Source organism: Monodelphis domestica, chromosome 5 (genome assembly GCF_027887165.1).
Source record: "Monodelphis domestica isolate mMonDom1 chromosome 5, mMonDom1.pri, whole genome shotgun sequence".
In the NCBI taxonomy this organism is placed as follows: domain Eukaryota; kingdom Metazoa; phylum Chordata; class Mammalia; order Didelphimorphia; family Didelphidae; genus Monodelphis; species Monodelphis domestica.
In genome coordinates, this window is record NC_077231.1 from 253,588,292 (window position 1) to 253,613,231 (window position 24,940).

Consider the following 24,940-nt stretch of genomic DNA (forward strand, 5'->3'; position numbering starts at 1 on the left):
ACGGCCCAGAATAAACCTCAACTGTGGCTGTTCACTAAAAAAGTGATTTATTCAAAGTCTTTATTAGGATTCATTTGTTTACTAAAAGTATTTATTCTGAACATTTTAGAAATCTCAAAGAATTGTAAGATCAGTTTCTACCAGGCCTCTAAGAGGAAGCCACAGGGATTTGGCCTTTTCTGGCGTCCTGCTAGTCAAAGAAGGCCAGTGTTAGAAGAGATCTCCAGGGCCAACAGGCCCAACTTCTGTGTCAAGCGTGAAGCTCCCAGAGGACACCCTCTCCAAATCTAAGGCTGGGAGACCATAAGAACCTGGCCAACACCGACTGCGTTCAGGTCCTCTGCCGAACACCTCCCTCTGTTTCCTTTAGGCCTACATGCTTAAATGTGAACTGGTGCTCATTTTTGATTGCCAATCTATTTTGGGGTCCAAAATAGCTTCAGATGGAGGTTTTATAAATTTAACCTTTCAGACCAATTGACCTAATCACAATACTTTAAATAGTTTAATTTTTTTTTTTTTGGTTGGGGGAAGGAATAATTTTAGCTTTGCTTATAGGTTTTTAAAAAATGTTCCTGTCTATTAAAAAAAATCAAAAACAAAACCATGAAGTGCCCTGACTTTGGCCTATAGCAAATGGGGACTTGAAGGGCAGCAAAATCTTCCTTTGCCTTCCTGGCATTTTCTAATACCACATGCTGGCCTTCCATCAGAGTTGTGGGAAAAGAGTGATGGGGTGGTGGTGGGATCTCAATCCCTAAATCTCCACCAATGCCTAAAATTTCCCTGATTAGAAATTGATTTCTCTTTATCAAACACGGTTTTACTTATTCAGTTCCTAAACCCACAAGATGATGAGTAGTTTTCCTTCGTGATGAGAGGAATGGAAAAACTGCCAGGGGTCAGCTCTGCAGCCCTCTTAGTCTGTCTCTGCTCCAGACTATTTGATGAAAGGCACTCTATCAAATGGATGCCCAAGCACTTCCACTCAGAGATTTCTTCTCTTCTTTCCTCTCCCCTGCAATGCACTCACCCATGAAAAGAATCCCCAAAGCAAAAAAAACAAAACAAAAACAAAAACAAAAACCCAAAACCCAGAAAAGAGAGCCGAATCCTTCAATTTCTATTTGATGTGCTGAATCCAGTGAGACTGGTGAGTGTGTCAGAGCCCTCCCAGGGGGCAGATGTGCCGCTCTTCTTCGGAGCTGTCAGACCTGCTTCCCAAAGGTGGTCCCATCTCTTTCTCCAAACACTCCACCCAAATGGTTTGTTTTTCAGCCTAGGCTCCAGGTGAGAGACTGCCGGGAAGCCGAGGAACATTACCTTGCTGAATTTCCCCCAAACCAGACTTGATTAACAAGGAAAAGAATGAGAGTAAGTCAGGCTTGTTGACGCATTTTATTGTGAGATGGGGGAGTCTGGTAAAAAACTAGAAAATGACCATGGTGTAACAAGGAACTTAAAAATGAAGATTCAGATTTGTAACTTACATACATGAATACAGGAACAAATTGGCACAGAACTGTTAGACATTGTTCCCAATGCTGTTTCTAGAAGGTTATCCTAGTTTGGCTTTCTAAGGAAATGAGAGCTTTATGGTCAGGCTAATCCTTTAATAAAACTGCAGGGCATCATGCGATTAGTCACACGGTGAATTTCAAAATTTAAGAGATTTATATTAAAAACTGGGTAAAGGTAAAATGACTTGATTGTAATTGTAAAACTAATACATTCCCATTTTAATCTTCTGTTCTACAGTCCAAGGCAAGTATAAATGTTAACATAACACTGTTAAATCAAATCTCAATGCAAGAGAACCAATTGCATCTCTACTTTAAATCTTATCAACTTTCCAAATTTTCATACTAAAATATATTATTGTATTAATACAAACTACAGTATTATACACTACACTGTGTAATAAATAAAGAAATATAAAAATAAGACACATAAATATAAAAGTTTTCTAAAACTAAAAAGGTACATATGTCAGTAAGAAGGGTATTAATACTGCGAGGTTTGAAGACATACAGTACAAAAATGTTGCACAGATCTATAAACTAAAAGAAATAAAAATAATACTGATAGGTACAAATCAGCTAACTTTGTTAATAAATGGGGTCCATAATAACTAACATTTGGAAACAGTTATGAGCCAAATAATGACGACTTGTGTCTGTGTCTGAAATTAAAACCAATGGATAGAGCAGATTAGAAATTTTCCCTTGTCATTGCTGAAGAGAAATTCTGAAAGTCAGTTAACCCAAAATGAATACTGAGGAATTAAAGGATGAAATGTTCCAGGGGTTTTGTTTCTCTAATGACAGAGATGATGTTCTTAAGTTTCATTTGAGAATTTTGATACAGATCAACAAATGCTAGTTATTGTAGGCCACACATTGACCCAAGGCTGGCGAGAGCCTTGAAAATACTGATAAATGGCACTTACAGCACACACAGGTCTTGCTTAAGGCCAAAGGAGATACAAAGCTTCATATCATATCCTTCATATTTGTTACTACATACTCAAACACAATTACAAACACTGATTTTTTTGACGACTTTGCTGTCCTTACCAGTATTAACACTGTTAGTCCCTGCAATCAGAACTCAACGACAATCTTTTTCAACTACATTTTAAACCACATGAGTAAGAAACTTCCGTTCTTCTATGGGCTGCTCTCTGAAGGCTAACACCATACTTGAAATGATAAAATGCTTGACTACAGCATCTAAATGTTAGATATTAACTACCTCTGAGACGGAAGCGCCAGAAGGCAGTCAGCACGGTTTGGAACTGCATCGTACTTCTGGGTAGGGAATTCTGTAGTGCAGAAGTTCTCACATTTTAAAAAAAACATAATAAAATACTGAAGCGGATTTAGCAAATGTTTTACCAATAAAAAATTATATAAATCTCTCCCAATTGTACAGCTCAAAAATTAACCAACAAAAGAATGAAAATTAATACTGATAAAAGAAAATGATGCCAGATGCTTGTCTAATAAATCAGGTTTCCTTCAACCTGTTGAATCTTTGCTTTCAGAGTCACTATATTTATTTTTCTAATCTGCTTCATGTTACAAACTTGTTCCTAACTTTGAAAATTGCGTGAAAAATTACTAGGTTTGAGGTTCAGGCACACCTGGATATTTTTTTTTGTGGGTTTTTGTATTTTTTTTAACTTTTTTTTTTTACACAGTAGTGAAGAGAAATCACGGTATGCAAGCTACCATGTTTCCATGAAAAGCATGTATAGTATAGAACAAACTTCATTACCAATGAGATTTTATCTTTCTTCTAAGAAAAACTGATCAAGCTTCATTTGTTTTCTCTTTCGATCCTTATTCGCCATTCTCTGTGATTTCTTGTTCTACACTGCGAGCTTGGTTGACGGCCTCTTCATCCTTCCTGGGACCCTCAGCATCTGCTCCTTCTCCCTCGCCCTCCTCCTCCTCATCTTCCTCCTCTTCCTCTTCCTCCTCTTCTTCCTCCCCCTCCTCCTCCTCTTGGGGTTTTCCACATCCTTTTTCTTCCTGAAGTTCTTCCACCTCCTTTTCCTCCTCCTCATCTTCCTCTTTTTCACTCTCTTCATCCTCTTCCCTGGTTAAACTCTCTCTCTCATCCGAGTCGATCTGGGAGGGAGATGCCCTGGTCCCCGCACGCTCGTGAGCCAGGGCTTCTGGGCCTGCCTCTTCCTGCTCGGGGCCATCGCGCTCCTCAGCTTCTCTCTTGCAGTAAGAGTAGCGGTGATTCATGTGTTGTGAGTAAGACCCCGAGTGTGAGAAACGTTTTCCACATTTGTCACATTGATAAGGCTTTTCTCCAGAATGCAGGCGCATGTGCTCGATTAAATGGTGTTTGTGTTTAAATGCCTTTTTGCAGATTCCGCACTCATGAGGCCGTTTACCTGCAATGTTTAAGAGGAGACCTTTGAAATACAACAATTTTGTTATTTTCTAATTATATTTTTGTAACACTTCAGAATGTGGAGGAAGGACATGACCTGATGTGATGTGTAAGAAGAGCTTTAAGGGCTTCCTAGTTTCATCTTTTAGACATTTCCTAGTTGGTACTTTCACCCAGGTTTTATTAAAATAATATGGGTCTCAGGTAAAATTTAGTATATATTCATGGGAAAGTAAGCAACTTTTCTGCTCATATACACACACACACACACACACACATACATATATACACATTGCCCTGCTTTTTGGATGAGAATGCTGGAGACCACCAAGACAAACATCTCAAGAGAGGCGCCATTTTGAAAGTCAACTGGCAAAACTGTGCAGAACCCAGAAAGAGAAAAGCTGGGTGAGACGTTTCACTGAATGTATACACAGGGGCTGGGGAAGGCTAGAAAAGAATTGTCCAGATATTTGAGGAAAGAGATATGGGCTTGTTTATGATAGTCATCACTTCTTTCCAGTAATGTCAAATAGTTTAACTTTAAAAATTTTAGGTGGTCCTTAAAAAAAAAGTTGTCAGGGACCCTGCACTTGTTTGTCTGTACTTCGAGACACCAGATTCCTTTTCTCAAAGACAATTTTATGTTGACTAAATATTTAAGATTTTGTTCTCAGAGGGAGAGAAACCTAAGTTTTCTCATTTTAGAGGGTAAGAGATTACAGAAAGGAAATTATAGGGGAATCCCCCGTGCTGAGGATTTTCTCTTCTGTCACAAAAGGAAGCATCCCTTTTCTCCAAAGACAGAATAACACATCCATATTCTGCTGAAAGTCATTAAGCAAGTATGCAAAAAAAAATGCATTTTTTTGTGGGAATGGACCCTTTTAGTCATCTGGTGAAGTCTATGGACTCATAATCATAATTGAAGACAATGCTGTATTTCAGGTAGAGGCTAGTAAAAAAGAGGGATGTAATTTTTCCATTCCAAGTTCACAGACCCCCTGAAATCCATCCATCTCTGTTTTCTCCCCACTTCTGATCTACTGGACAACTGGCTCCATAGGAACACTGTTAAAAATGGGCAGCTGTTGAAGGACTGTCCTTTGGCAACTTTATCCAAAGTCCCAAGGAGTGGGAGTGTGGAGGAAGCCTGGGAGACATGGGGATGAGCTGCTGGCCTGAGGCCAGCGGGGCGCAGAAGGCAGAAGACAAAGCCCACAGGAATGTGGCCAGGAGACCAAAGGACCAAAGGCTGTGACAGCTCATGGGAGGGAGGAAGAAGCAAATACCTGTCCTCTCAATTATTTCTCGAATAGATTCTGTTCCTAAAAGAATTGACATAGAACAGATGGTCAGAATAGGGAGACAGAATAAGATCCAAGTGGTGGAGGACCAACGGGGGGTAGGGAGCAGAAGGGTTTTGGATTTACAATCTAGCATCTTCACAGCACACTGAATCAGAGATCAATATGGCATGGAATCACCCAACATACCTGTATGTTCATATTTATGTCTTAATAGGGAACTGCTTTTCTGGAATATCTTATCACACAAATCACAGGCATACATTCCATTTTCTGTCTTCCGCATTTTCTTTTTGGGTGGGGTAGAATCAGAATCATTCTGATCCTCTACATTTGATACTCCTTCTGAGCTAGTGTCTTGCCTTTCATCCTACGGGAAAAAGTGGACATGTTTAGGAAAAAACAACACAAAGCTATGTATGCAACAGGGATTTTTGTAAAATGATAGCAACAGGAAAAAAGACTAAAACTAGAAAGAACAACATGGGTACATAGGGAATAGTTATGAAAGCTTTGATTTGTATTTTCAATGAACTGGAATAAAAAAAGCTATTAACTCCAAATTCTTAAAAACCACGCTCCTTTCACACTACCAATCCTGGCCAACAAACCAGTAAATATTGCTCGCAGTCCCATCCCAGGTATTCCCAGGAAGGTTCTTGGGACCGAATGGGATCCAGATTTGACAACTGTTTAGGCTTGAGGGCAATGCTGTCAGGATTGCAGGGATGCTTTCATGACCTCAAAGAATGTGAAAACTATGGCTCAAACCACATTTTCACAAATGACAGATTTTCAAGAAATAAAATCACTTGGTTCCTTTTTTGGTGTGCCATCTTATTGCTTAGAGATGTTTATCTGTAAAATGCCTCTCAGTAATTATCCTGATTTAGGATTCATTTTATTATTTAGTAACCTTGTGACATCTGATTTAAGACAAGAATGGTCAATAACACCACGTGCATTATATTATTTGCTAATGTGAAATACAGAATGGTGCAGGATGAAAAAAGCCCAACACAATTTCCCAGCTTTCTCCACTCCTGTTTCCTACTGTGAGCTGGGCCAAAGCCACATCGCTGAACTCTGATCAATGCTCTCACAAAATACTGCCAGAAATGAGGGCAAAGATGAATTGCCCATCCCAGGAGAGGGAGAATTGTGGAGGATGGTACAAAGAGCATCCTCAGGCATGTCACTATTCCTAAAAGCAGTTATAGTAACCCGATTTCTGGTGCTTTGGTACCTCTTCCAGGTTCTTTCAATCTCAGGGAACCAAGGGCATTTCCTTGTGTTTGGGGATGGAAAGCTTCTTAGGTGGTAAGGTGATACCTTGGTCACAAGCCTCACATGTACTGGGAAAGACAGAAAGATCTAGGAAGAGGAGGAATGTTCTGAGTGAGGCTTGAAGAAAAGGCTTTTCCATTGGCCTTAGCCGTAAATATTTGGCTTTAAAAAGGACAAATATTTATAATCTGTCAAAGCAGCAGCACCATGTGGCTGACATAACTCTGGCCACAGAGCCAGGGCAATGTGGGTCCCAGTCCTGACTTTGCAGCCCCGGAGGGCCCCCGACCCTCCAGGAGAATGAGTCGTGGAGACAGAGGAGATCCCTGTATCAATGAATCACAGGTCTAGCTCCTATTCTCTCTCTGCAGTAATCCAATAGTTTCTAGAATATTATAGTTAGTTTTCTAATCGGAATGATATTGTTTTTATATGAAAAACATCTAATCACAATGACATAATTATATGATACAGAACATACTACGCTGAGTAAGAGCACACTAGCTCGCCACATTCTAGCCCAGCGGATGGAGCTGTAGTATTCTATGATTTTTTTCCTTTTGGCACTTAGGACCATGCTGAGGGGAGCTGGTGGAACAGTGATGGGATCCCTTAATGGACCAGCCTGTAAAAGGAGGCTCGGAGCAGAATGACCCTGAAGATCATTTCCAGGAGAGGACAAAACAACAACAGACGCCAGACCGAAGAGGCTCCCCGGCTCGCTCACGCGGTCCGGCTTTCCTTACGGCCTGGGGCACGCTGGGCCGGCCGCTCTGGTCAATGCACACCCATGAAAGCTGCCTTTGCTGGCTGTAGCAAGCCTGTGCAAGTTGGAGGCGCCGCTGCGGAAGGCAGGCCCAGCTGGCCACCCTGAAGTACAGCTGTTTCTTTGGACTCAGAAATGGGATAGACTCGGAGCTCCGCTCTGGGGTCGCACAGGAGACGCCAGGCAGACACCCACCCTGCCAGAGGCTGCGAGGGTGCTTTTGGGGTGGTGGGTGGCCTCGCAGGGCGGCACTGTGTGGGTGAGCGGGTGTGTGTGGGGACACTTTCCTGATACAGATGAACTGGAACATGCCCAAAGCAGGTGACCATCATTACCCTTTTCTATAGCTTTATGCTACCAAGGCTAATTCTTGTTTGCTCAAGGCCTTGGGGGACCCAGGGGAGCCCCTGGACACGGCTCCTGAGCCCAGGGCCCTCATGTGAAAGGCAATGGAGCTTCCCTTATGGATGGCTTTACCTGGGGAACAAGTTTTCCTAACTTTGGGGACAGAAGCATTAATGCAAGAATGTAATTCGTGCTTTGACTTGTTCTTAGCTGCCCTGGGACAGCTGGGTCTTTGGCCGTGGAGGCTTGCCCCCTCCATCTGCCATTTTGTCCTCTGTAACTGCCTTCCCCTCGTCCCCGAGGACGTCTGAATGAGCCTCAGCACATTTCACTCAGCGTCATTTTCAGGTGTTTTGACATTTAAAAATGCCAAGTTACCCGAGTGAAATAAGAGATGATTTCCTTCTTATCTGAGCCCTTCTCCCCAGAGCCCTCCCTTTAGGGTACAGGAAGCATGTGAAATTGGAGAGGGCCAGAATGCGCGGGCTGCCCGTGAGCTCCGTTACCTGATTTCCATTGGCCGGGGTGCCTTTGGCGGGTGCTTCTTGGACGGCGGGGCTGACCGTCGCAGAATACGTGTATGCCACCTGGGGAATCAGAATGGTCTGCTTATTGGCAGCCAGTGCCCGCAAGCACGGGACGCTGTTCTGGTCGGCAATGGCCACGATGGCAGGTAACTGGGCAGTGACGGTGGGGATGGCGATGTTGATGGGGTTGGCACTTGGTGGGATCACATTGACAACTGGGTCTGAGTCCGTCCCACAGCTGTCCTTGGGTGGCTGCTCCTTTTTGGCGCAGGACAAGTTCAAGGGTTCTTCCTGGACAGAATAAACACTGTTCTGGTAAACACTAGTGATGGTGGATCTCTCCAGTAATTCTCCATGTTGCTTTGGTAGTGAAAGATCGAGAGGCTCCACTTGTGGCTCTTCTTGTGCCCCTTCTGCCGTGTACGCGTAACCCTGCGTGTTTCGGGATGAAGAGAGGTTGAGTGGGGATGGGGATGGCGTGCGACTTCTGGAGCTGTTCAGAGCGGAGCCCACCGGGACAGCAGGAGACTTGGTCGTCTTCCCTGGACTCTTGGAAGGCGCCGCGCCGTCCTGGGGTTCGTCCGCACTCGCAGACGCTGTGGGGTCCTTGTCGGCGGCAGGGACGCCGACTCTGCCCGGTTCGGGGGAGGACGGATCGGACGCCTGTCCTGGAATCTGTCCGGCTTGCATTTTCTCAAACCACTTTTTCACCACGTCCAGGGGCAGGTTCACAGAATCGGCGATCTTGGAGAGCTCCTCGGCGCTGGGCTGGGCGTTGAGGGCGTAGTAGGCTTTGAGGAGAGATAGGAGGTTCTTCAGCGGCGGCTGACTGGGGGACAGGCGGCCCTCTCCGGGGTCCGCCGGGGCGGGGGGCTCGGTCTTGTCCGCTTCGGGGACGCCGGGCTGGGCGGCCGGAGCGGGCTGCTTGGGGTCATAGTGCTTTAGGTCTGGAAGTGCGTTCAGGTCTCCGGGGCAGTCCTCGCACAGAAGGCAGGTGCTGTCCTCCGGGCCTCCTTCAAAGTGCTTCTCTTTCTCAGACTTCACTCTAAGGTCTTCGGGCAACTTTTCGCTTTTGCAACTGTTGGTGGGAACCACGTTCTCTTTTTTCAGATTCTGGGGAACCACCTGCAGCTGCCCAGGTTGCTCCAGGCTGTAGTTGATGATAATTTTGGTTGTTCCATCTTGGTCAACCAAGGGAAGACTAATGGCCGAAATGAGGGAATGCCCCGCCGGCTGTATCGTGGGCGAGCTGATTGTTTCTTGATCTTTGGATGCCAGGTTGGCGTGATTGTTCTCCAGGACCTGCCGGATGACGCTGCCGTCCACGGCCACTTTGAGGACGTTCTGAATGTCGCTCAGGTTGATACTTATGGGAGACACCAAGCCGACCGTCGGGAGGACCACAGCCTGCACCACACCCTGAGGAGAGCCGGTGGCCTGCAAGGGGCTGCCACCGCCAAAGACCCCGTTGGGCAACGGGGCCGAACAGTTGATTCCTGAAGCAACCACTATGGGCTTGAATTCATAATCCACAGGTTCAGTTTTAATTTGGTTTACTGGCAGTTGTTCTTGCAAGGGCTTGTTCTCGACCTTTTGCCGGATCTGGGGTCTGCTGGGGCTGCCTGGGGATGCCGACAGAGAAGGGGACGAGCACTGGGACGTCTTGAGCGCCGTTCTGGACCGGCCGTTCACAGGCATCAAGCCGATACATTTCTTACTGCTTATATGTGAGCTATAGGAACCAGAATGGGAAAAACGTTTCTTGCAGTTTGGGCATTCGTATGGCTTCTCTCCTAAACAAGGACAACAAAAGGGGACAGTCACGACATCAGTAAAGAACCGTCCACAAGTCCAAAGACTTCCCAAACAGCCGAGCCCTTCCAAAGCCGCCCCGGGTATGTCTGTTATAATTGTATGTAAAATACATGTTTTATGTTTAAAATAAGCTCTAGAAATAACCCACTTAGGAAGCTTTAGTTTGCACTAAACATTCTCATAGATAATGTCTATTTTCTATATATTTACCAGAGTAATGACGGAGGCCAAAAGAATCTCCCCTTAGTGATCTAGTTCAACTTCTGAATCTTTCACCTTAACAGTTTTCATTATTCTACCTTATCATCTCTATACATTTCCTTATCCCAATCTAGCCAATTTAAATGGGAATCCTCCCTAGATGGAGGAGAAGGGCAGAGGAAATCTGTCTGACATTCTTTAAAGTTGAATAGTCAACCTTAATGGACAAACTTCACAACTCTAGGAAATCCCTCTCTAGGGAACCTAGTAGAGTTTTGAAGTTTATTTGTTAAGGTTGAATATTCAATTTGTAAAAGATGTCAGATAGGATTTCCCAAGAAAGGAAAAACAAACAAAACAAAACTTTTCTAACATTCAACTGTAAAATCAATTATATAACTATTTTTGACACATTCATACATTAACAAAAGCATTAAAGAGATGTTCTGCATTTCCAGGTTATGTGACTTGCCAGGGTCACCTCACCAGTCTGTCCATAACCTTGAGTCTTCCTGACTGAGACTAGCTCCCTCTATGAGGTCATGCCAGCTTCTCTATTCCTGGGTATCTGTTATTTCACATGGTCTTTTAAAAAAGCCCTTTTCAGTATTAATTCTAAGACAAAAGAGTGGTAAGGGCTAGGCCTTTGGGGTTAAGTGACTTACCCAAGGTTACACAGCTTGGATGTGTCTGAAGTAAGATTTGAACCCGGGTCCTCCTGTGTCTGGCCCTGGCTCTCAGTCCAGTGAATCACCTAGCTGCCCCTAATTCTCTTAAGTTTCAAGCAGTATTTATGATATTAGGTCACTTGCATTAATTGCATCACATAAAGAGAAAATTTTTCCTCTCAAGAAAGTAACTTTAACTTAGACAGACGGTTCTGTTAACATTATAAATCCAAGAGCATATCACTGAAATTTATATCCTCAGAAGTGTTGCCTGGTTTCCTCATAATTCTAAACAACTGCAGAAATGAGTACTGGAAGGAATCTCAGAATGTCTGCATTCTCCCTTCCCCAACTCCAGTAGAAGTACTTCTGTCTCCTGGGAAAGGAAGGGAGCCCCGGCACCCCAGGACCTTTCCATGGGCTCTCTCGACAATGGGAGACATCATTTCCCAAGAGTCCTGGGTCTGGGGTGTAAAAAACCCCGTAAAGGAACACAGAATTTTATCCATAACATTTCATGCTCTACACATTTTTAGAACTTAATTTCCAAAAAGAATCCAGAGACCCACAGCCAGGAAAAACATGAGAGTCAGCCATCTAGCTGTCCATCTGCAATCGGATAGATCCATAGTTGCCAAACGCCACAGCCACGGAAAGCGAGGCAGCCCAGAGCTGTCCTCCTGGGCTCAGCTCCTGTGGGCCCGCAGCCCAGTTCTCTAGGACCAGGAGTTACAATGGGCTGACCACCTTTACGGGTCAATTCCCCAGAAGATCCAGAGACGTGTGCCTTCAAAGGGGGCATCGGGGCACGGGGCGGCACGACTATAAAGGGAGATAAGGACAGCATCAAATGAGATGGGATTGGGAATGAGTGTGGCAACCGTGAGGTGCTGCCTGGATGCCTGTAAGAGCGGCTCCTGGGAAGCGCTGGGTAGCCTGGAGGACTGCTGTTGGTCTGCTCTTTTCTCAAGCACGTGCCAGGGCCAGCCGGCTCCACGTTTGCATCCCTCACGCATCGTACACCTCTCTCTTCCCATCCAATCGATGCCTCCCCTCTCTTCTCAATGCTCATTTTGTAAGAAAGGGAAAAGATGAATGTTCGATAGAAAGCAAAGAAGTTCTTCAGATAAGAATGTGATTTACTAGCTTCTAACTGGGAATATCCCACTGCATCTTGTATTAACTTAATGCTGTCAATAAGAGATCTGTAAGCAGGAAAAATGAATGTTCTTCATGTCAAAAGCAATAGAGTACTTTGCTTTTCCAAATAATTGTGCTTCTGAAAAACACCGCCAAGTGCTTTTGTCCCCCATTGAGTCATATTACAATTTAGAGACACTTTTCAGTTCATTTCTGACTACACTTCAATTCAAACAGGCTCTTAATACTTTGGCTTTAAGTTTCTCTTGGGGGGAGGAAATATCATCAACTCCTTTGTCAAGCAGTAATGGGCCATAACAAACATATTTAAATGCTCAATGAAAACGGCTATTTCAAGGAATTCTACTGTAATACGAGTAAGGACTCAGAATTCATTCATTTGATTAGGTTTGGATTTTTGCCTATAAGATTTCTTAAGGACTTACTTCCAAGTCTAAAAATTATTATGGGAAAGATGTGATTAAAAGACTGAAGTTCTTTTAAAAAAATCTCAGAATTTATACATCCAAATGATTGTTACCTTTCAAAGGAGCTATGATGGGAGGTTATATATCTAACCATATTGTCAAAAGGCAGTATTGTCTAGGGGTTAGAGATGTCTTGGAGTCAAGAACAGAGTCCAGTTTTGCCTCTGACCATGGGTCATTAGTGACATGACCATGGGTGAATTAGACAAACTACCCGATATCACAAATTATTGAAGTTACAGGCTTTATCATTGCTCAAAATATTTTTGCAAATTATCCTTAGGAACTCCTTACTAGAACTAGTTTAGATGAGCTGAAAAATTGGTTTACGGCTCTTGATCTTCCTTTCAGTGCAGAAAGGAGTTGAGTTCCCCTCCAATTCTGTGATTTTTTATAACCCCTTAAGTCACCAGACATGATTTTGAATGATATTTTTCTGCTTAAAAAATCAAATTCATCCTCAAAGGATAGCAATTTGCTTAAATCAGGCAGCACTCTTGCCCTGGGGCTGAGATATTTGTATTGGTGAGTGCTTTGTAGCCCACCCATGCTACTCTGGCAAGATGCCCACTAGATCTCCATAGATCCTCCCTGCCCTGGCACTGAGCTGGGACCGACTCCCTCCCACAGCTTGCTCTTTAGCCATGTCCAGGCCTTCACCTAGTGATCTGCCAGTTATCCACTCTCCTACCACAGCTGGCCTCCCCTCAACAATTCTCCCTCCTTACTATTTTTTGCACTGGGAACCCAAATCAGATGAATGCTGAGCCACCAGCTCTGGGGCTTCCCAGAGCAGGCTCTCCTTCCCTGGTCCCCTTTCCTCTGGATGTGGTTTCCCTCCATTAGAATGTAATAGACCCCTGGAGGGCAGGGACTTTCCACTTTGTAGCTCCATCTCTTAGTGCAGTGTTTGGCACATAGTAAACATTTAATGAGTGCTTTTCATATTGTGGATGTTCAAAAGAATGTGTGTAGCTCAGGGTCTTAAGGTAGTTACAGAAAAGTAGTTTCCAAAATATTTCGAGCAATAGCAAAATCATGGAATAAATATATAATCTCCTAAAGAGACCACTTCTGTGAAAGGCAATTTTCATTTGAAAGTAGAATTTGTGATGTTTCTTCAAGAAGTCAGTCCTATTAATCCCATCTTATCTTTGCCAACTAGATCTAGAAGAAAACTGACACAATGTAGTTATTCTATATTTGGAAATGTATGCTTGTGTTATTTAACACAAAGATTCAGTTTCGAATAAATGCCTCGTTTCCCATGTAATCCAGAGTCCAGGCCAAGTATGGAGCCCCGCCAAGCTGAGCCCAATATTTACCGCTGTGGATCCTTAAATGCTCTTTAAGGTGGTGTTTGTACTTGAAAGCTTTGCCACATTCTGTGCACTTGAATTTTCGGTTACCCCCAGACTGGGTCACATGTCTCTGTAAAAAAGAATTTGGAATTTATTAATGGTAGAAAAAAACCTGTGATTATAAAAAAAAAGAATAGAGTAAATCCAAAAAATTCAGACAAAAATTTGTAACATTTTGGAACATAAACTTCTAATACACAAAATGTAGATAATAAATAATAGGTGACATTGAGTTCTTCTTAAGTGACCTTGGAGGTTAGCCCTCCCCCATCTTCTCATTTTACAAATGCAAAAAATGAGGCCAAGAGAATTCAAGGGAATGACTGGAGAGGTGAATCCAGATCTTCTGACTCTATATTCAGCATTCTTTCCACTTTTTGACTATGCAATAATTTGTTAATTTGCATCCCCGAGCCCAAAGAAAAAGGTACTAAAGGCATGACTACATCATTTTACAAGTAAGGAGTAACATGTGCAAAGGGTAAGTGCCTTGTCCAGGACAAGTCAGGAAATATCAGTGGTGGGGTTCACACCCAGAGGTCTCCTTCCTCTAAGCCGAGGCGTCTTTCTAGAATACCATGTTTCTCTCATCTAACCTGCTCTTAGCAGGATGTTGGTCTTTTCTTGTTGTTGTTTAAACCCTTACCTTCCATCTTAGAATCAATGCTGAGTATTGGTTCCACAGCAGAGAAGTGGTAAGGGCTAGGCAATGGGGGTTAAGCGATTTTCTCAGGGTCACACAGCTGGGAAGTGTCTAGAACCCAGGACCTCCCATTTCTAAGCAGGATACTATTCTTAAAGGAATGGACACTCCCATTTTTTCCTAATTTAACAAAATTCTCTTAATTTTATCAGTCACTTTGGGAATGGATCAGAGAAACTTTCAAAAAATAATTTTATGTGAAGCTTTCACTATTGTATAACAGTTGCAATTCTCTAAGTAAGTAGGGGTTTGTAAGTTGGTTTGTTTTTGGTTTGGACCTGCGATTTCATCAAGATAGGGAATTATAAATGCAGTGTAAATTGCCCGAGGATATTGGGAGGTTAAGTGACCTGCTATACAGTCATATATCTGTTACTTGTCGAAGGCAAGACCTGAACCCTTCTGACTTCCAAGCTTAGTCCCCTCTCTTAACTAGGCTACACAGCCTCCAAGGTACTCTACATGTCCAAGTTAGACTTTAAATCAATTGCTATGAGTTTACATTTTTATATTTCCACTCTTTGCTGATGATTTTACACAGACAAAAGTGCCAAAAAAAGATGGGTATTTCACAAAAACAAAATTTAGGCTCTCAGATGTTATCCAGTTGAGTTCCTTCATTGTTCAGATGAGGAGACAGACCCCAAATGGTGAAGTGACTAACCCAGGGTAACAAATAGAAGAGCTGGAACAAAAAATCTAGGTCTAGATTCCTAGGACTTCCAACCATTGTCTCAGGTTCTACCCACTAGGACCAAACAGAACATTTCTCCTGACTGCCATATCACAATGTGGAATTGTATTCAGGACCAAGTCCAATAATGGCCCCCTATTTTTGGTCTTCTCCATCCCATCCTTGTGAAGATGATTTTTTTAATCCTAGTATAATACTTTATATTTATCCTTACTGAATTTCATATTATTAGGCTTAGACCAGCACTCTAGCCTGTAAACATCTTTTCAGATTTTCACTCTTTAATCTGTTAGTCATCCCTCACAGTACTGTGCCATTTTCAGATTTGATAACAATGTCATCTATGCCTTTAAATCACAGATAAAAATATTAAATGTTAAAGGGACACCAGAGGTCGCTCCCCTGGAGCCCTCTTGCCAGGCTGACACTATACTATTAATGACTACTCTTTTGAATCTACATAGTAAACATGTCCCAAAAATCCACATTTTTGCTATTATCTAACCCATATCTCTCAATCTTTTCCACAGTGTGAGGTACTTTATCAAATACTTTGCTAAAATCAAGTAAACTGTATGTCAGTAACATCTCCTTGATCTAACAGATGAGTAACTGTGGGAAAAAGGTATTAATCTTTTGATATAGCACAACCTGTTCTTGATGAAGCCAAGCAGTTATTTTTATTAGATATTCATTAATCATTTTTTTTTGCTAGATCTATTCTGAATTTTCTCCAGTATCTAAAATAAAAACTCATTGACCTAGAGCTTGGAGACTCGATTCACTTCCTTTTTTGAAGACTGGGCCATTTGCCTTTCTCCAATCTTATTTTCCATGATCTTCCGTATTACTAACAGTGGTTTAGCAATTCCATCTGCCAGTTCTTTGAGTTCCTATAGATGTAGTTCATTTGTGCTAGTTAACCCGACTTCATCAAGCACAGTTAGATGTTTTCTTACTTATCTTGCAGGTAGTTCTTTAGGATTATTATTAGCTATTTTTTATTGTCATTTTTAGTCCAAAGGTCATTCACATTGGCAGAGAAAACAAGGAAAAATAGACTTATAAGCTCTACTTCCTATTGCCAGTTACCATCCAACACATCTATTTTGAGGTCTTAATCCTTTTTTTCAATTCCATTTCTCCCAACAGACTTAATACCCATTCCCTACATTCCTGTCTTTGCCATTTCTACCAAGTCTAATATTTATATAATCATGGTTGCTTCCTCAGATAGGATTTATAATTCCTGTTGCTGGTTGCTGGAACTTGGGACATTTGTATATTGATATAGGTTTATAGTTTCTCTATGGGCTCCTTTCTTGGATTTATCTCTTGTGAATTCAATTATGGCCCAATTTGCTTATGAAGGGGAAACAGAAGATCAAAGCATCCAAAATCAAAGTGAGAATGGGCCTGTGAGTGTCTCCCACTCCCCAGCACTTCTAGCCTGGGTGAGATAGGGAGATGATCATGCAGAGTAAGACTAGAGAAATGCAGATAGCCCAATCTTCAAAAAAGGGATGAGAATAGAGTCTTCAAACTCTAGACCAGTGAGTTTTTACTTCAGCTTCTAGAGAAAATACAGAATAGATCTAGTAAAGAAATGATTAATGAATGAAGAGAGACAGAGAGAAATGAAGGAAAGAAAGAAGGATAAAAAAGAAACAGGAAGTCTAGAAGGGGTTTTAGGGTCACCTTGTGGACTAAGAGGGCACATGGATGGATAGAAGTCTAGGAACCAGAAGGGACAAGTATAATTGAAAATTTGGAGGTGATGATCAGTGGATTGAAAAAAAAAATTTCAACAGGAATATCCTCTAAACCACTTAAATGATAAGAGGAAATAGATGAGGTGTTCAGGAAACAGGTCAGAAGCTTGCCACAGAGGCATGCTAACTTTTCTAGAGCTTTGGGGTTTGCCAAGCACTTTACACTCTCATGTCAATCACCAGAAGAAGACAATTGTTGTATTTCAGTCTTCCTCTTCCCAGAGTTGCCAAGTTTGGTTGATTCTTCCTTCAGTGCCTCTTGAATCTATATTTTTATATTCTGTTATGTCCTTAGTTCAGTGCTTAATATATATCAAGCCTAGGTAAGGGTAATAGCCCATTAACTGATTTCTTAGCCTCTGTATTTTTCCTCCACTAATCTATCCTTACAGCATAGTCAAATTGATTTTCCCAAAAGTATTGCTTTGAATTGTATAATTTTCCTGCTTGAAAACTGCCCCTCATTTCCTGTTGCCTGACAAATGAAGTTTAAACTCTCTAGCATGGCATCTTAGTTCTCTACACTCTGGTGCTAACAGGCCTTTTCCAGGCTTAATTCCCTGTCCGGTCAACATGCACTTTTACATGTTCCCTGAACACGTACAGCACTCTCCTGATCTTGTACCTTTTCATCATTTAGTTTCTTCTGGCTGGAATGTCCTCTCCTAATTCTTTTTGTCAAAACCCTACTCCATCTGTCAAAAGCGAAGCTTGAATTTTGCCCGGCATCCCAGAATTTAGTTTTTAATTGGGAGGACTTATATAGAAATAACAATAAAAGGTTAAATTTTATGACCTAAATGTACTATGTTATAGGAAATAAGGTCACTAAGGTTTCCAGAATTCTAGTGTGGAATCTCATTTATGTTTTTCTATGAATGATTAAAAAGAAAAGGCTGTTGGTAATTTGGAGATATTACTTTGATAAGTAAATTATGAGACTGTTACAGGGAACATGAATGTTAAAATTTCAAAAAAATTCAACATATTTTATGAACCTGGAGGTTAGGTGCTACATATATATATATATATATATATATATATATATATATATACAAATGACAATACCTTTTCCCCTACACAAATAAAGGAAAAGAAAAGGAAAAGAGATGGCCTAGTTCCACTATTTTCACTAATTTCTTTAGTTGGAGAATTCCTTTTCTTCCTGCCAGGGATTTTTTGGAGCTGGTAAAAAAACAAAACAAGGAAATAAGCTCTGAACGGGTACCATGTTACTCTTGTGGCTTTGAAGCCCAGTTTGGCTACTTCCTTCCTACCTGTAAAACTTGGGACCAGTTCATTATTCCTTGTGGACCTCAGTTTTCTCATCTGCAAAATGAGGGGGGTTGGCCACTCCTTCTAGCTTTAAGTCTAGAACCTAAGACATAGGCCTTTAGGAGAAAAATGAGGATTTTTTTCTTTTAAAAGGAACACAGACTTTTTGTGGGTGAGGAAGTAACGGTTAATTAAAATCCTAATAGGGTGATGTCCATTTTCAGAACTAAGCATGATCTCTGTACAACTATCTTCAAGTCTTAGTTTTACAGCAGAAATTGTTAAGAATGAGAATCTGTAATTAATTTCACAAGAACTAAATGCTTATATTTTGGATACTGTTCTTCTTCAATTACATGAAGTATTTATTAAATACTTATGCACAAGGCACTATTAGAGACATGATATGGACCAGATCTGGTTCTCAACCTTCAGGACTTTATAATATAATTGGAAAAAAGACATATATAAATGAAAATATAACTAACCACATAAAACAGCCCTTTCATTCCTTTGAGTACTTTTCTCTCTCATTCTCCCAATCCCATTTATCTCTTTTGCCAATTAGCAGATGACCTCACTTTCTACTTTCTCTCCCCATAAAAACCAAGAACAGCTTAAAAATGTAATTTTACAAGTTTTCTTCTTCTGGCTTCAGTGATTTATCTTCACATCACAAACCAGAACTGAGATCTTTCTTCTATTAATGTTAAACACTATATTAATATTCTTCTACTAAAGTCCTACTCTGATGCCTCACTGTGACATGGGAGTGATGTTGAGTTCCTGAGTTTCAAAGGAGAGGTCACCAGAATCCGAGCTCTGGAAGATCCTAGCAAAGCAAAAAAAGCTTTATGGACATTGGTGAGGGACTGTGTTCTAAGGTCCAGCCTAAGTCAGTGAGAGGATTATGACAAGGCTGGACCAGGTGATAATATTTTTTTTTAGTCACAAACTCTGGCCAACTAATGTGTGTAGCAGTAAGAAACTCTGCTGGTGATGAACTCACTCGTTTTTTGAAGTATTGATGCATATTAATATTGTTAAGAAACCACAAAGGATGTTAAATATAGTTAGTGATTTGCTTAGAAGCATCTCCTTTCAGTTTAACAGTTGGCAACACAGAAAACTAAATTTATGCTCATCTTTTATTCTTAATGGAATTGAAAATTAGTGTTTACTAAAAATACAATAGTCTCTATGGATAGGCTGATATGGATAAATGGCTTTAAAAGACAGCATGAGTGTTTCATTTGGCATAAAAGACACCTTCCCAAAGGTTAAAGGCTTCTCACACTGTGTTTTGGGATGACAGAATGTAGAGACAGAGGAAGTCTTAAGCCAAGCCCCTCATCTCACAGCTGAATCCCAGGAGAGGTAGCCTGTCTAAATCTCACAGTGCGTAAGGAGCACAGATAGGGCTTGAGCCTGCATTTTTGGACAAATCCACTCCCCTGCTACTATTTCCAAAGTGCTTCTGGAACAGAAGTGAAGAGGATCAAACACTGCAGCAATTAGACACCTGGAGACCAAACTTGAATGAGAAAGTTTGCTCTGGGCCAACTTATCAATTTCTGGCCGTCGCCTGCACGTGTGGGTTTCTCTAGGATTATGGGCTGCAAAGCTTGCTGTGTAGATTGATGGTAAGTGGCGGCACCATCACTTGACCTACAACCCCTCGACAAACACCAAGTACCTAACAAGGCACTCTCTCGTAAAGGAGCAGGTGAAAAACTTGTCTCCTGGAAAGCAAGCTTATTAGAGCAATTTCTAAATGGAAATCAACCTTTCTCTGCTGTAGCAGGGGAGCTTGGACCCCCTTATCAGTGGCCACTTTTTAAACCTCAAATAAAACAAGCCAATTCTTGTTCCAGATATACTGAAGCCAGTCCCTTTGGTCAGCTGCTTTCTACAGAAGCAGCAGTCAGGGATAGGAGGCCTCCTCAGGGGTCACTCATTCATAGGGACAGAGCCAGATTCAAAAGTTGGAGTCTGTTTCCATTTCCTTTGATCCACCTTAGCCCATTCACTTTTCAGCTTTATTGGGCCATTCTTTCCTTCTACTGTCCTGCATTCCATCCTGACTCTGTGTTTTTTACCCTCTCTGGCCTGGGCTCTGCCTGTTTCCAGACCCTCTTATATCAATCAGTTCCTTTCCCTTGGTTCCCCAGGTTCTTGCTGGGTTCTTGGGTATGACTTACTTAATCTTTTTGGACTTGTCCTACCTGCTGTGAATCTTAAAACTGCTCAGATTGTACCTTAGAAGATTTGGTTAAGCAAATTCACCTATTGTAACAATGTAGATACTTGATCAGGAATGTATTGGGAACTTTTAAAATTACTCCACCCTACTCAGACAGTGCCTTAGGGGAAGATAAAGTTGAAAACTACTGGTGGAACAATGAAAGTCCCTAACTCATATCTTATAGTGAAGCCAAGCCCTTAAGCTAGCTCTATTTTTAGATCTAATACAAAAAAGGTGCTAACTACCTATAAAGGTTAAATTAATCACTAAAAGGTCAAGCAACTTACAAAAGACAAGCTTAACAAAAGAGGTGTGAAGTTTTAGTCTAACCAGAGAAGGTGAGAACCAAAAAAGAGGAGAACTAAGAATGGGCAGTCCTGGGAAAAAGCATCTACTGTGATTGGTTGATGTGAAAATTTAAGGAAGGTGACATAAGAGAAAATTTCTTTAAAAGGATAATTCAGTTCAGTCTGGGGTTAGTTAGTTCAGTTTGGAAGTTGAATTGGAGTTTGGAGTTTAGGAGTTCAGCGGAGGACTGGAGCTTGCTTGAGATGATCTTGTGGTGAGTGATAAAGACTGACTCATTCTCCCTTAAGCTCAGGCCTAGGCCATTTGGCCTAGGACCTTTCTCCTATTTTCTCTTTCTCTCTCTCTCTCCCCTTCCCTTAATTCCTTCATTTATATTAATTAAAATCTCCATAAAACCCAACTGACTTGGGTATTTTCATATTTGGAAATTTTCCCATGGCGACCTCTTAATTTTTAGATTTTAAATCAAGACACTAAAAATTATCTTTACAGTTTGGCTGAAACCTTTACAGTTTTGGCAATTCACAGTCTTGGCAAAACCACATTTTCATGGTTACACTGCTATGATGGCTTCCCTGGACTTGATCACTGGCTTACCTGAGTCCTAACCAGTTCATGCCATACTACCTAAAGTCCTATTCTGGTTCCTAGTTTCCAAAGTTCTGAGACTGGAGGCTCCTAGGTCTCATGAATGACATCTCTTTTGTCCACTTCTGTTCAGCTACCTTCCTGGGAAAGTCAGCAATCTGTTTATACACCAAAGACCTATATACCATCAGTGTAGCCACCCAGGAAGTCTGTGGCCCAGGTAAATATTCATATAGGACACTTATGTAGAATCAAATGCATAGTCCTGCTTTACTGTTGAGCTTCTAATTGAATTTCTTTAAATGATACCAGTATGACTTGCAAGTCTTGTTCCATTCATGTAAATTTTAGTGAGCTGAGTTATAAAATTAAATAAGGTAGGAATTGTAACTTAAACATGACTTAAAGGTTAAGTTAAAAAACCCTTTCAGCAACATTTAAAAGGGGATTTAATTTGGTAAAGGTCTCTGATATTAAGAGTCAATCTAATCCCTTTAATGTGGACCAACAAAATACATTTAATTTATAGTCAGATTTTTTTTGGGTTCAGAACTGCCACCTACACTCAGGTCATCATTCTCCTATTTCTTCCTTATGAGAAACCTCAATTCTTATATATGAGTTTTTATTTTGCCTTTGTGTGTGTGTGTGTGTGTGTGTGTGTGTGTGTGTGATCCTTTCCTTTCCCTTTTTTCCTTTATATATTGTTTTCCTCCATAGGAAGCTAAGTTTCTTGATGGCAAGGACTGTCTTGTTTGTCTTGTTCCTTAGTCCTTAGCATAATAATGGGAAAATAGTAAGCACTTATAAAGTGCTTCATCTCTATGTAGAAACAGAGGAACTAGAAAAAGCCATAAAAACAAATTCTTAAAAGTTAAAATGTTTAAGTTTAACATAGTATTCAGTTGTTTTTACAGAGAATAAAGTAAATTAAGAAAATTAAATGAGCCCTCTCTCCATATAGTAATTTTAAAAAAAGCCTTCCCTTTGGTATCAGAATCAATACTGACCCCTCTTTTGACTACTTCTATTCAGCTACATATTGTATTAAGTATTGATTTCCAGGCAGAAGAGTGGTAAGGACTAGGCAGTGGGGGTTAAGTGACTTACTTCCCTGGGTCATATCAGCTAGGAAGTGTCTGAGGCTGGGTTTGAACCCAGGACCTCCTGTGTCTGGGCCTGGGGCTCTATCCGCTGTGCTGCCTAGCTGCCGCCTCTCCATATGGTATCTATTAGATCATGTGATTTTGTGTAACCAGTATTTTTCCTACCAAGAGTCTACATGGAAAGACGGAAGAATATAGTTTATTCCAGTGACTCCCTATTACCTCTCGGATCAAATATTGAAGCCCTTCCTGGCCCCACACTTCACACCTTCCTTCTTGCCCCCTGAAATGCCCTGGGAGGCTCTCCCTCTTCCCTGTCTCAGCCTGCCCCCGAGTCCATCTCCAGGGATCCTCCACGCGCAGGCCTGCTTCTCTGGGCCTTCCTCTGAATCCTCAGCGCTGAGCTCATGCCCAGCCTATTCACAGAAGACCCCTCATAAATGACGGTGGCGGTGGCGCTGGTGCGGCCAAGCCAAGCCAATGAGAGAAACTATTCTTATCCTCTGAAGAAAAAACAGTGGATAGAATGAAACCAGGAGGGCGCACGAGGTAATTGCCAGCTCCCCCAGGGAGGAGGCAGCGTTCACATGAAGCTCATGTGAAATGCTGAACTAATTTTTAGGTGGATGAACCCTTTTCTTGTGTGCAGGCACCACAGGTCTCATCACAATAAAGGACTGAACTGACTTTCTGAATTAAATGATGCTGCTGCTACTACATTGGTGAACTTTGTGCCATCTCACTTACTTGATCTCTTCCTGATTTATGGGATGTCATGTGACGTTCAAGTTGTGTTCGGTATGCAAACGTGTAGCTGCACAAGGAACAACTGAAGTTGTCCTCGTTTTTTTCATGGCGATATTTAATGTGTTCTTTCAGAGAGGTAAAGCGTTTGTAGCCTCGGTCACAATAAGGGCAGGTAAGAAGTTGAGAAAATGCATCTGGCGTTCCTGTAAAAGAGGAAATAGTTTTAATCTTGAAATATCCAGAAAAATAGAACTGAGCCTCACTCCACTGAAGTCGGAACATAGTGCTGTCTGTGAATTCCTCCGCATCCAAGAGGAACTCTGCCCATATTAAATCTTTTCATTATTTTTCTTCATATTCATCAAAGGTGGCATAGACACCGGCATTCATAGCCTATGCCTTTCTTTGGCTCTAAAAAACGACATTCCCAACTCTCACCTGTGTTTTTCAGTAAAGCTGAGGAATTCATAACCTAAACATTTATTCTTCTGCCCGATTTCCCTTATGACCATGGATAGCTCTTCCCTCTGGGCTAAGATTTTGTAATCTTGGAACTTGGTTCTTCTCTGGGTGAGAATAATTGGCTCTTGACCACTCAGACTAAGGGAGATATTTTATTTTGGAAGATAATTGCAACACACAATTATTCATGATTATAACAGCAGAGAAGGCAAACAGTAGAATTTAGAGCTGCCATTTCCCAACTGATGGACATATCCTTCAACAAAAAGCGCAGCTAAAGAAATAGATATGTATACGTATACATGGGTCCTCTTCTTCTTTCTTTGATGTCTCTGAGGTACAGCCCTAGTAGAGGTATTGTTGGGGCAAAAAGTATGCATAATTTAGTGCCTTTTATGGTATAGTTTCAAATTGCTTTGCAGAATGGTTGTACCAATTCCCAGTTTCAAAAGTACATGAATGTGCCTTTTTTGGGTCATTTTTGCCAGTCTAATGAATGTGAAGTGGAACTACAAAATTGCTTTAATATACCCATCTCTAATTATTAGTGATTTAGAATATTTTTATTTATATGGATGTTGATGTCTTGATATCTTCTGTTAACATCAACTGGAGAATGACTTTTATTCTTAAAATTTGAATCAAATTATGTTATATGAAAGTAATGGAATACTATAATGCTATTAAAAATGATGAGGACAGGTTCAGAGAAATTTGGGATGACATAGGAATTGAGAGTGAGAAGAGCTAGGAGAACAATTTATACAATAACAAAAATTATACTGTAAAGACAAGTATCTTTGAAGAACTTAAGAGCTCTGCTAAATGCAATTACTATGATCCCAGAGGTCTGATATTGAACTATTAGGCTCTTACTATGTGCTAAGCTATGCTAAGGGCTGGAGGCTTATCAACTTTCTGACAGAGGAACTGGATTCAAAATGGGAATTGTTCATTAAAAGGACTCACCCCCCCCTTTTAAATGAGGGGGCACTTGAAGGAGAGAAAAAATAAATGATTTTGAATTGAAAAAAAAAGAATTTAGTACAGGTAATCTGGGTTTATCTAGAACCAAATATCCAGTTCAAACTCAAATAATGGCTTGTTTCTCCCTCACCAATTTATGAGAGACAAATAAAAAGTAAATGGTTAAATTGAACCAGAGATTATTCAAGGAAAACAACTTCCAGGGTATGCTGTGGCTTAGGAGACAGAGTCAGAATAA

General features: G+C 41.3%; 1 protein-coding gene across 7 annotated transcripts in view; it reads right to left on the reverse strand.

Moving 5' to 3' along the window:
• Window positions 1-1,379: 1,379 nt before the first annotated feature.
• Window positions 1,380-24,940, reverse strand: part of ZEB1 (zinc finger E-box binding homeobox 1) — a 210,954-nt gene continuing 187,393 nt past the window's right edge. For all 7 annotated transcript variants that reach the window (XM_003342087.3, XM_016426318.2, XM_056800900.1 and 4 more), the window contains 5 exons: window positions 23,254-23,456; window positions 13,779-13,884; window positions 8,121-9,934; window positions 5,406-5,586; window positions 1,380-3,910 (listed from right to left, as the gene is read on the reverse strand). In XM_003342087.3, coding sequence (XP_003342135.2) covers window positions 3,345-3,910; window positions 5,406-5,586; window positions 8,121-9,934; window positions 13,779-13,884; window positions 23,254-23,456 — 2,870 coding nt within the window. In that variant the 3' untranslated portion in view covers window positions 1,380-3,344. The remainder of the gene's footprint in view (window positions 3,911-5,405; window positions 5,587-8,120; window positions 9,935-13,778; window positions 13,885-23,253; window positions 23,457-24,940) is intronic.